Source organism: Leucoraja erinacea, unplaced genomic scaffold, assembly GCF_028641065.1.
Source record: "Leucoraja erinacea ecotype New England unplaced genomic scaffold, Leri_hhj_1 Leri_1047S, whole genome shotgun sequence".
Classification (NCBI taxonomy): domain Eukaryota; kingdom Metazoa; phylum Chordata; class Chondrichthyes; order Rajiformes; family Rajidae; genus Leucoraja; species Leucoraja erinaceus.
In genome coordinates this window covers 26181-38416 of record NW_026575283.1, presented here as the reverse complement: position 1 = coordinate 38416, position 12236 = coordinate 26181, and the positions used below count along the sequence as shown (strand labels likewise).

Sequence of the window (12236 nt, the reverse complement as noted above, 5' to 3'; positions counted from 1 at the left end):
CCCACCATTGCACCCAAAGATGATAGAGCAGAGTTGTATAATATTTGAATGGGCGGGCTTGTGATCACGGCGGGCTTGTGATCTTTGCTTGTGATGTCTCGACAATTCGAGGGATATAATAGGTAACAGCCGCCGCATTCTCGGACACGAATCTGAGCTCGAAAAATCCCGTGGCCACTGGGCCTAATGTGTCCGCAGGCCATATTTTGGAAATAAATCCCTTACAAGAACAAAACCTAAAATGTACAGAAGTGTTAAAACTGTCTTTATTATTATGGTAAGTAAAGATCTATTAAACATAAGTCTAATAACTTTATAATGTACCGACAAACCCATTTCCCAATGGCTGTTGATGGGAGAACAGAAAATAACATTTTCACGACAGAATATCGACTGAAAATTATAATAATATATTCTTACCTTTCTTTTTTATTGGGGAACCTAAAGAATGACAGCTCTGGTCGTTTAGATTTACGATTAGAACAGTTGATAGCGGAGCAGTGAGATGTAGATTTAGCTGAGGACGCCATTACAGCCCAATAAATGCTTAACAATATGGCGTCGACGGTCACACACGTCATACTACGCGTTTTTCGAGGAGTGGTCTATCTTGTCCCTCTACGATCTTTGCTCCTGTCTGTCTTGCTTGCCCCTGATGTAACTTTGGAGCAATCCAACTCAATACAATCTAACGCAACAAATACCACAATCAACAATGCAATTATAGGACCTCCTGCTGAGAATTATTACTTGCTGATGAAACACTGTTGAAATGTCTGGCCAGCAGCCACAACTAGTATATATGCAGCAAGTGTACACCTGAAGATTTCCCCTTCATAAATCCATGCTGGCTTTGACCGATCCTGTTACTGCTTTCCAGATGCACTGCTATAACATCTCCTGGTCTATAATTCCCTGTTTTAGGCTGTGGGCCAAAGTGCTTTTTTGTTTAAGTTTGTCACCCAAATCACATAACTATCTGAATTTTTAACATGTTGTGTAAAAATATTATATAAATGCATCTTACTTTGATGGACTGATATTAAAGTATATAATTAGTTAATTACCTAATTAAGTAGCTAATTAGAAAATTAACCGTTGTGATGGAAATAGTAATAAACACCCAGACTGCTTTAAAATTCAAAAATGTGATATTCTCAAGATCAGAACTTTAATATTAATCACAGCAATAAAGGAGGAAACAATATCCTGGCCTGGATCTCACGGGGAGCAAATGAAGGGGGGGAGAAAAATACTGGGGTGAGGTTTAATACTTGCAGGGAGAATACTTACTGATGAGCCTGGGCTAGTACATGCCTGATGGGCCGAATGAGCTCTTTAAAAAAAAATCTGAGCAGATTCTCAGTGAATGACAATTTTTCTGGACTTTTCCTGGCCTGGCACGGGCCTTTTGGGCAAAAATGCTCCTCCTGGGCTAATAAGGGCATTTGGGGCTAAAGGGACTAGTTTCTTGACTAATAGGGGCCTTGTGGGCCGAAATTGGTGATTTCAGGCAGGGCAAACAACTAATTTCATTTAATTTCCAATTGCATTGCACATTCAAGCTCAGGGCAGGCTGAATAGCTCATTGCATTTTCATTTCACTTCCATTGCCATTGCAGATTTAAGATTTAAGCACAGGGCAGGCGAAGACAAACAATTTATGGCATTTTCACTTCATTTCCATTGCCATTGTAGTTTTAAGCACTGGGCAGGCCCAAGCCAAACAGCTCATTGCATTTTCACTTCATTTCCATTGCCATTGCCGTTTCAAGCACAGAACAGGCTAAACAACTCATTTCATTTTCATTAAGGGCTAACAAATTATTTATTCAAGTACATTGCAGACTTACAGTGTTCTGTAGTTTCCCAGCTTAGACAGAGAGTTGTGACCTCTCCCTCGCCATCTTGCAGATAGACTGAGCCACGCCCACACTTCCGGGTTTATAGTCCCTCCCACCAGAAGGGGCGTGGCCTTCATGGCAGTGATTGCCAGGAGAGGGAATCAAAAAGTTGTAAACACTGCCCAGGCCATCACTGGCTCCGACCTCCGCACCATCGGAGGGATCTATCGAGATCACTGCCACAGAAAGGCAGCCAACATCATCAAAGACCCATCCTGACCACACACTCATTTCACCATTGCCATCGGGAAGAAGGTACAGGAGTATGAAAACTAAGGTCCAAGTTCAGGAACAGCTTCTTCCCTACAGCCATCAGGCTATTAAACACAACAACAAATAAGCTCTGAACTGCAACAAACTATTACTATTAATGCACTATATTCGCTATTTATTGAGTATGTGTGCATGTGCATACACACACTGAATTTTTTCTTCTTCTCCCATTATGTATTATGTTGTGCTGCAGCAAGTAAGAATTTCATTGTCCAATCTGGGACATATGACAAAAAACACTCTTGACTCTTGATATGTGTGAAGAAGGGTCTCAAGCTGAAACGTAACCAATTCCTTCCCTCCAGAAATGCTGTCTATCCTGCTGAGACAATAGACAATAAGTGCAGGAGTCGGCCATTCGGCCCTTTGAGCCAGCACTGCCATTCAATGTGATCAAGGCTGTTCAACCCAAATCAGTACCCTGTTCCTGCCTTCTCCCCATATCACATGACTCTGCTAGCTTTAAGAGCCCTATCTAGCTCTCTCTTGAAAGTATTCAGAGAACAATCTCCATCGTCCTCTGAGGCAGAGAATTCCACAGACTCACAACTCTCTGAGAAAAGGTGTATCCTTGTCTCCGTTCTAAATGGCTTACTCCTTATTCTTAAACACTGGCCACTGGTTCTGGACTCCCCCAATATCGGGAATATGTTTACTGCCTCTAGCGTGTCCGAACCTTTAATAATCTTATATGTTTCAATAGGATCCACTCTCTAAACTATAGAGTATACAATCCCAGCCACTCCATTCTCTCAGCATATGAAAATCCTGCCATCCCGGGAATTAACCTTGTAAATCTATGCTGCAGTCCCTCAGCAGCAAGAATTTCCTTCCTCAAATTAGGGGACCATAGTATCCTCACAGTTCACACTTCCACCAAACATTGTGTCATAGATTTACAAGGTTAATTCTCGGGATGGCAGGACTGTCATTTGCTGAGTGAATGGAGCGGCTGGGCTTGTATACTCTGGACTTTAGAAGGATGAGAGGGTATTTTATTGAAGCATATAAGATTATTAAAGTTTGGACACGCTGGAGGCAGGAAAAATGTTCCCAATGTTGGGGAAGTCCATAATCAGGGGCCACATTTTAAGAATAAGGGGTAAAGCATTTAGAACACAGACGAGGAAACACTTTTTCTCACAGAGAGTTGTGAGTCTGTGGAATTCTCTGCCTCGGAGGACGATGGAGCATCTCCTATGTGGGATCTCTCTCTCTCTCGCTCTCTCTCACACACATATATACATTTGCATATGTACACAAACATGAAATTAGCCAACAAACAATAATAGTGCAAAAAAAACTAAACTGCTGCTCTGAAGACGATGTAGTTCAGATCTTATTTGGAGGTTGTATTGTTTAATAGCCTGATTGCTGCAGAGAAGCAGAAAATGTTGGAGCTACTCACTTTCATTTGTGGCGAGAGGAACATAGTTCACATCTCAGGTCAACAACATTTCATGAGAACTGGGAAAAAGTGAGAAATATAAGCTTGTTTTATAGTTTCCAGTTCTGATGAAATGTAATTGAAAACAAAAATAAGTCTCTTGGTTAGAAACCCTGGTTGGAAACAAATAAATTGCAGGATAATTAAATGCTGTTCAGTTCTATCTCTACAATGGAGGGCACAATTAAAGCCCTGTCCCACGGTACAAGTTCATTCCACGAGTTCTCCCGAGTTTGCCCTGATTCGAACTCAGAGATTTTCGATACTGGCCAATCGTCGGTACTCGGGACTCTCGTGGACATTTTTCATCATGTTGAAAAATCTTCACGAGTCTTCCCATGCATTACATGCCGTTAGCGAGTCTTCCTGAGTACCTGCCATCAGCGCTAAGATACGTCCCCAAGCTCCGACGTACCCGCTACGTTCATTCTCCGTGCTTACCATGAGTTTGATTTTTTTTAACTCGGGAGAGCTCTTGGAATGAACTCGCACTGTGGGACAGGGCTATTAGGTTTCTATATGTGTGGAAGGTAGGAATTGAAAGAAATCGATGTTAGGATTAATGACATAGTGCTTGGAGATTATGGTGATAGAAGCAGGAAATCTCTGAAGTTTGGTGATCTACTTCCAGTGGACTAAAGGAATTTGATGTGTTAAATTATTTGGATACAGGAACAAACTGAAACACCTCCAATAATCTATATTCTATCCTATGGGGAGAAGGCAGGAAGGGGATACTGATAGTGGATGATCAACCATGATCACAGTGAATTGTGGTGCAGGCTCAAAGGGCCAAATGACCTGCTCCTGCACCATTCAGGTAATTGTCATATGACATCGTCTATTGTCTATAAAATGGAATCCAGAAAATGAAACAATGCATTTGTTGCCAAGAGATGGTCTGTAATGTTCCGTTGCTGTGGTAGCGTTAGGTCAGTTCAACAACCTGATGGGACAGTAGCTTTTTTTGAACTGACATTTACACTTCTGCATCTACTGTGGTGACAGTGAGAAAAGACTACCGCTTATCAAATTTCAATTATCCGTTGAACAAACTTAACCCTAACAGCTTGGTATTCCTAACATCTTTACTTTCTGAGACCTTTCCTTTAAAAGATCTTTCAGGGAAAGTGTTACGACTATCCGCAGAAACTGCGTGTCTTTTGTAATCAATTCCCCTTGCAGTGGACAATAGCCTTCTTTGTGTCATCGGAAGGCTAAATTCAATCTGGAAATTGTCCTCGTGGGGAGAGACCATCAAATTTTCTTTATTTATTGTGGCATTTGGATCGATACAGGTATTGTAATTTTCTTTTCCACTTACCTTGTGTAGTGCTGATTTACATAAGATGTTCACTCCTGTATATCTGTATGAGTATGGGAAGACAAATGTTTCAGGACATTTGATAGTGGAGACTTGTGTGCACAAAATTACATATGTTTTCCAAGTGATTTCCATCACATAAGCACAGAAATTAAGGACTTTCACAAGCTCTTGGTTTGAAACGATTTTAATATAGTTTAGAGATACAACATGAATCAGACGCTTCGGACCAGCGATTCTATGGTGACCATCGATCACCGATTTTAGTTTAGTTGTTCATTGTCATATGAAAAGCTTGAAATTGCATGCTGCAGGTAAAGGAAAGCCGATACATGATTGCAATCAAACCGTCCACAGTATACAGGTGAAGGGTAAATAAAGATTTTAGAGTGGAATGATTGTAATCGATGTCAGCAGACCTCTTACAGTCTGCACGCAGATGCAGAACAGCACGCAAAGGATCACCTTGCTCAGGCGCCAGTTGGTCTCGACATTCATACTGGTTCAAGAGTGTTTTATTGTCAAGCATGTTTTATTGTCTTATGTCCCAAAACAGGCTATTTTGGCGAGACAGAGACGGTAAATTGGCTTGAATTGTTTTATTTTAATGAAACAACGAGCCAACGAAAGTGGAACCAAATTTACAAGGTGGCTTCCACAAGTGTGGGCGCTAGACTGACAGTTACTGATAGTTACAGCAAAAATAAACTGCCAATAGAACACCCGCCCGTGCTCAGTGACTCCTCCCTCCCGTCAATCACGCGGGTTCTATTACCCAGAGGTACACTATGTTTTTCCCCTTTTTCAAACACTCCCTACACATTAGTGGCAATTTTATGGAGGCCATTTACGGAACCTAAAAAGCTACATGTGTTTGGGATGTGGGAGGAAACTGGAACACCCGGAGGAAACCCACACAGTCACTCAAACTCCACTGTACCCAATGTCCGTATTGAACCAAGATTTCTGGTGCTGTGAGGTAGTAGCTCTACCGGCTGTGCCATTGTGCTGCTCATTTTATGAGTGCAAATTCCATTGTTTTCTTTGTTTTGAGTTTTAGTTACTTTGAGAATAGAGCAGGATTTGCTTTTGAGTCAGTTTATAGACACATAATCTGCCAGAATTGCCAATCCAATGATAAGGAAGTGCTACACTGAACTATTATCTACCTCTTTGATGACCCTTGGACTATCCTTGATCAGACTTTGCTGGGTTTATCTTGCGCTGTAAATGGGTCGATTGCAAACGTGTATTGTCCTTCTGCTGACTGGTCTGCACGCAACAAAAGCTTTACACTGTACCTCGGTACACATGACAACAAACTAAACGTAAACTCAAGAGCATAGACCATAGAACAGTACAGCACAGGAACAGGCCCTTTGGCCCACAATGTCCGTGCCACGGATGGTGCCCTGTTAAACTAATCTTCTCTCCTTGTCTGCTCTGTACCAATTCTATTTAATTATTATTTTGGTTGTTTTGCAGCCACTTTAAACTACAACCATGTGGAGGTGCATTTGTGGGACTGAAGAGTCCCATGCATCATCGGAGGTAAGTATTTTTGTAATTTCCTGTTGTTGCATTGCATTTACAAAATTTGTATTTGTATTATCGCCGGAGTCCCATTGTTCTTCACGGCTGTCCCCTCACGCCCAGTTCCCATTGTCTTCCCCTAGCCCCCCCCCCCCCCCCCCCACTCTCATTGAACGATGATTGCGAGTCGATCATGAAGCCCCACTGCCGCTGAGGATCCCGAAGCTGCCGTTGCTGCTGAGGCTTCCATCACCGCCACTGCTTAGGTTCCCTCAGCCCAGGCAGACCTCGCCATCCGGCTTCACCTCGGTCCCCTGGGAGGCCTGTGGGGCGAGTCCAGTATGTTCCAGTCGGCGGCGCGTTTGTTTAAAACATGCATTGGCTTTCATGCACTCCATATTAATGCACTTCTCAAGTCACTGAATATTTCAATACTGTTTTCTCTGAGGAAGGGTTTCGGCCCGAAACGTTGCCTATTTCCTTCGCTCCATAGATGCTGCTGCACCCGCTGAGTTTCTCCAGCCTTTTTGTGTAACCTGTTTTCTCTAAAGTCTGATTCACTATGATCCAGTTATTAATAGTGACCAATTATTCTGCAGGCACTGAGCTGCAGGTCTACCACAGGTAGGTATTTGGCGGTGGCTGGTTTATCTGAGCAGCTGGCTCAGTATGAACAGCTGGTAATGCAGCTCATTGATCAACATCTGGACAAAAAGACCCAGCTGCAAGTGAGAGGTGAACACCTTAAGGTAACATCAATTCCAGTTGAATATTTGTTACCCTTACTGAGTGAGCTATTACAGTGATCTGTGTACTTTGTGTTTGCATTTCTGCAGTTGGATTTCACTTTAAAGCCTGAAAATTCAGTCCAAAATATTGCAAGTTTTCTTTGTAACAATAACAATTAACAATGCCTCTTATTTTCTAAAGCTTATTTTCAAATTAGTTACATGGTTTACGACATTCCAATGTTAATTGAACAATAAAGGTCCCTTATAAGCAACGTTGGCTGGTTCGGCAGGCCCGGCAGAAATGTCCATCATGTTTCCCAGCCAGTTAAAAGAAGCAAGGGTGGGAACAGCTGAGGTTCTGACTAAATGTTTTCAGTCTTCCCTTGCCAAAGGAATGGTGCCAGAAAATTGCTCAAATTGTCGAGGAGTGCTTCCTGTTAGTATATAATAGCAAAGATGAAATTGTACAGGAGAAGACGCAGGTGGGATTTAGTTTAGTTAATTGTCACATATCGAGTAAACTATAAAAGAATACAAGACTCGGAGGGATTGCCGTGAGTGCAGTGATCTTGGAGTCTGCTGCGAGTGCGGACGGCTTTCTGACTTTGGGCGGACAGGGAATGCAGAGAGAGTACAGCGGTCGGTGAAGGAGCATGTGTGTAGCCTGTACATTAAACTGATGGCTGTGGGTCTCCGCCTATGCTGGGTGCCCTAGAAATTCTCACACACCACTGTGGTGGCTGTTTATGTTTAATCTTTGTAGTTTTGTGTCTTGTTGCTTTTTTGGTATGACTGTGGTAAATCAAATTTTATTGTACCTCAGTGCATGTGACAATAAAGGACCATTAAACCATTGAATGTAAATGAATAATTTCATCCTGTGATTTCATTAGGATAATTTTAATATCTTAATAACAAGGTGGAATTGAAGAATTGGTGCTCTTGAATTACAAATGTTGCGTGTTTGTGATTTCCATTCTATGTTGCCCAGTTTTTATCACTGTTAGGAGGTATTAATCACGTTAACTTTCTCAGTTACTGGAAGACCTCAAGGGAAAAGTCCGTGAAAACGAAGAAGAGTTATCGGAAAAAACGCAACTTGTCGGTGTGTTGCAGGAAGAGCTTCATAGAAATAATCGGGATCTAGCGGTAAGGACATCATTGTTTGCTGCTGTGTGAATGTCTATTTCAGGGAAAGATCTCTGCAACCAGCTAAGGGATTCTGTTGCAACTGGCAGTGAAATAAAAATAGCAGGGAGCCTCTTGGAAATAAATCTGTATTTTCTTTTGTATAAATGTTCCCATTCGTTTTTTTCTAAATCAGCCCATCAACCCTTTTGTGATCTGTTATAGTGCAGAATCACATTTTATGTGGAGCCTTGCAACATTGTCATTCTGGTTATGACAGGTTGTTGGCATTGCTGATCTGTGCCACCAATCTTTGAGCCCTGATCAAGATCAGAAGAGAACTGCTATTTAAGATGCCCACTACACATGAACTCTTGATTATAATGCAACAGTGTTACTACCGATTATATCTATCTTCCATCTATTCTATTCCATATATATTACTAAAACTCTCATCTTGACCACTTCCTCTCTGCTTTGGAATTAAATTTGATCAAAAACGATCCTGCTTAATGCTACGATTGTGTTGGGGAATGGGACAAGGCCTCCTGTGCGACTGGGGAACAACATTTTAGTTGTTCTTTTTCCCATCCACTAGTGGGAGAGTCGAGCAGTAGAGTTCATAGCCTCAAATTTAAAGGAAGTTCCTTTGGGAAGCATATTAAGAGGAATTTCTTTAGACAGAAATAAGGGGTTGCCCATTTAATGCATTTGCATTTTTGGTTCTCTGACAACGGCATGCGTGTTTGCAACTATGTTTGTCAAAGTGCAGACAATGCAGGCTCGTAGAATATTTTCAAGATAGTGGGGATTGATTCATGATAAACTGGGTGAATGTATACATTAGGTCAGTGATGATCTTAATGAAAGGCAGAACAGACCTGATGGACTGAATCGGTATTCCTGCAGAATGTGTAAACAAACAACTGCAGGTGCTGGTTTATACCAAAGATAGAAGTGCTGGAGTAACTCAGTAGAATAAGGATCCTGGCCTGAAACATCATCCATCGTTTTTTTCTAAAGATGTTGCCTGACCTGTTGAATTATCCTTGGACTTTGTGTCTAACTTAGGTACTGCTCCCTTGAGGAGGTACATATCTGTCAGCTATAGTAGTCCTGTGAATATCCCTCATCCACACCATCTTGTACATGGATTTTAATGCTTGCATTTCAAACGTTTTTGATCAGTGAACCATTAGAAATGTATTTCCGCTTGATATTACCGTTGATAAAACAAGCAGACAAGTTCTTTGTCCTTTTTGACATTTCACTGTATGCAATTTTGTAATGATAGTCAGCAGTTTCAAGTAAATGTGTGACTAAAGACCAGCGGGTGGCGCCGCAAGTGGCAGCCTCCACATACAGCCTCTCGTCATTTTCTTCTTTTGGCTGTTTTCATTCTGTTTTATTTCTATGTGTTAGCGTATCTTTAGTTTTGTATTATGTGGGGGGTGGAGGAAACAAAACTTTTTTTATCTCTTCCCTCAACGGAGGTGCAACTTTTTCGGTTTTGCATCTCCGCCAGCATTGTGGCCTAACATCGTGGAGCTGGCGGTAGCTTTGTTAGGGATCAACGTCGCGGGTGGATGATTGCAAGCTTCACTTGGTCCGCCCTGTTTCGACTAATGCAATCAACCCGGCGTGCACAATCAAATAAGATCAAATAGAACAAGTTGTCCTACAACTTTACGCTGTGCACGCCATACGCATGAAGAAGAAGAAGGATCAATGTTGGGAGCTCCAAGTGCGGGATCTTTGACCGCCCCGATTGCGGGAGCCTTGATCGCTCCGTTGTGGGGGCTTTGATTGTCGACTGCGTGATCGTCGATCCCCCCGGCGGCAGGTGTTTCTATTGCCCCAACCGCGGGAGAAAAGGAGGAAGATGGTAAAAGTTATTCACTTCCCATCGCAGTGGGGAATATGTGGTCGCCGGAAAACACGATGGACGAGCTGACTGCCCTGGTGGGGACTCGGAGGGATTGCCCTGAGTGCAGTGATCGTGGAGTCTGGTGCGAGTGTGGACAGCTTCCAGACTTTGGGCTGGCAGGGACTGCAGAGAGAGTACAGCAGTCGGTGAAGGAGCATGTGTGTGGCCCGGATATTGAACTGATGGCTGTGGGTCTCCGCTTATCCCGTGTGCCCTAGGGATTGTCACACGCCGCTGTGATGGCTATTTATGTTTAATCTTTATGTCGTTTTGTATCTTGTTGCTTTTTTGGTATTACTGTGTGGTAAATCAAATTTCACTGTACTTCAGTACACGTGACAATAAAGGACCATTAAACCATTGAATGCAAATTAATGATTTCATCCCGTGATTTCATTAATGATAATTTTAATTTTAATGTCTTAATACCAAGGCGGAGTTGAAGACCTAACTATTGGTGCACTTGAATAACAAATGTTGTGTGTGTGTGATTTCCATACTATGTTGCCCAGTTTTTTATCACTATTAGGAGATATTAATCACTTGTTAACTTCCTTAGTTGCTGGAAGACTTTAATGAAAAACTCGGGGAAATCGAAGAGGAACTGCGAAAAACAACACAACAATTGGAAATACTGCAGACAAATCTGGAATGGAACAATTGTGCGATAGTGGTAAGGAAATCATTGTTTGCTGCTGTGTGAATCTCTATTTCCAGGAGGTCGAAGGTTCTCGTAGGTTATAGCCGTTGCAGACCGGTGAATTTCATTGGGAAAAAAAACGTAAACAGTAATTTTCAGAAGCAAAGAAAACTGACCGGTAATGTTATTGTCCGCCGAGCTTCACAACCGTGGATCTCTGGCTTCTTAAAAGTTTGCTCCACTCCTTTTTCCCCATTCTCCTCCCCCCCTTTTAAAGGATTTACTGTCCATGGGCTTTAACCTTCGTAATTAGAGCGCAAATCTTCCTGTTCATCGCGGCATGTGTATCACCTTGGCTTTGCACCATGTGAATTTCACTCAGACAGTTCCTCCCCTGCTTGCCCTGTCTTCCGCCTGCATAATGGGCTGGAAAGGAAGTGGTGTGTGTGTGTGTGTGTGTGTGTGTGTGTGTGTCCACTCTGACAGTCGCCGTTCCAGTTGCCGGTTTATCAGGTGACTGCCGGCAACTTGACAGACGCCTGACAATTCGCCTAAGTGGAACAGGCTCCCTCCCGAAAGTCCTTTTCGTTTAATTTGGCTACTTTTTAATTTTTTTAGGAGTTAGTGGAACATATAAGAATACTTGAAGAAACGAATCAGGACCTGGACAACAAGTATTACGCTGCAGATTACGACAGCTATATCGAGATCTGTGGTTTGAAGGCGACCCATGAAATTGAATTAGCACATCTCAAAGGTAAACACAGCACTCAGCTCTGTAAAATCAGGGAGAAACATGCACAAGAAACATCACAGAAAGATCAGTGCTGTTTACAACTTCACAAAGATCTCCAACATTTAAGACCTCACACCAAGTTCTGTGCACCCCTTGCAGAACAGGCAACTGGTTCTTTAAATTATTTCACCGACCGGAAGATTAACGAACTGGAAGGTTTTTACTCAAAGTTGACCTGTTAATATTTTTGGCCATAAATGGTCCTACCGCAGATTTGTACATCTGTCGTCTCGTGGTAGGGAGTAGGTTTGCCCTAAAATATTCTAGCATTAGAGGAATGGAGTGGATTTTATGACAAAACATCACTTCATTTTTGTTTTGCCGTGTAATTCTCTGGTCCCTGCAACCTCGTGAGATTTTGTGTATGCAAATTGGTTGCTGTAATTCCCATATTTTATCACTGATCACACTTAAAAATATACTTCATTGGTTGGTAAATGGGTTGATACATTGATTGATCAGGAAAAGTAGCGTGTAATCTAAGTTTTTTTCATTCAGGTATTCTTGTCAGATTCCTTGATCAGAAGATAGTG

General features: G+C 42.2%; 1 protein-coding gene across 1 annotated transcript in view; it reads left to right on the top strand.

The window, feature by feature from the left end:
* Window positions 1-12236, top strand: part of LOC129715165 (uncharacterized) — a 34566-nt gene that overhangs the window by 18093 nt on the left and 4237 nt on the right. Inside the window, exons 2-6 of the mRNA XM_055665035.1 lie at window positions 6434-6499; window positions 7081-7230; window positions 8248-8361; window positions 10827-10940; window positions 11526-11664. Coding sequence (XP_055521010.1) covers window positions 6452-6499; window positions 7081-7230; window positions 8248-8361; window positions 10827-10940; window positions 11526-11664 — 565 coding nt within the window. The 5' untranslated portion in view covers window positions 6434-6451. The remainder of the gene's footprint in view (window positions 1-6433; window positions 6500-7080; window positions 7231-8247; window positions 8362-10826; window positions 10941-11525; window positions 11665-12236) is intronic.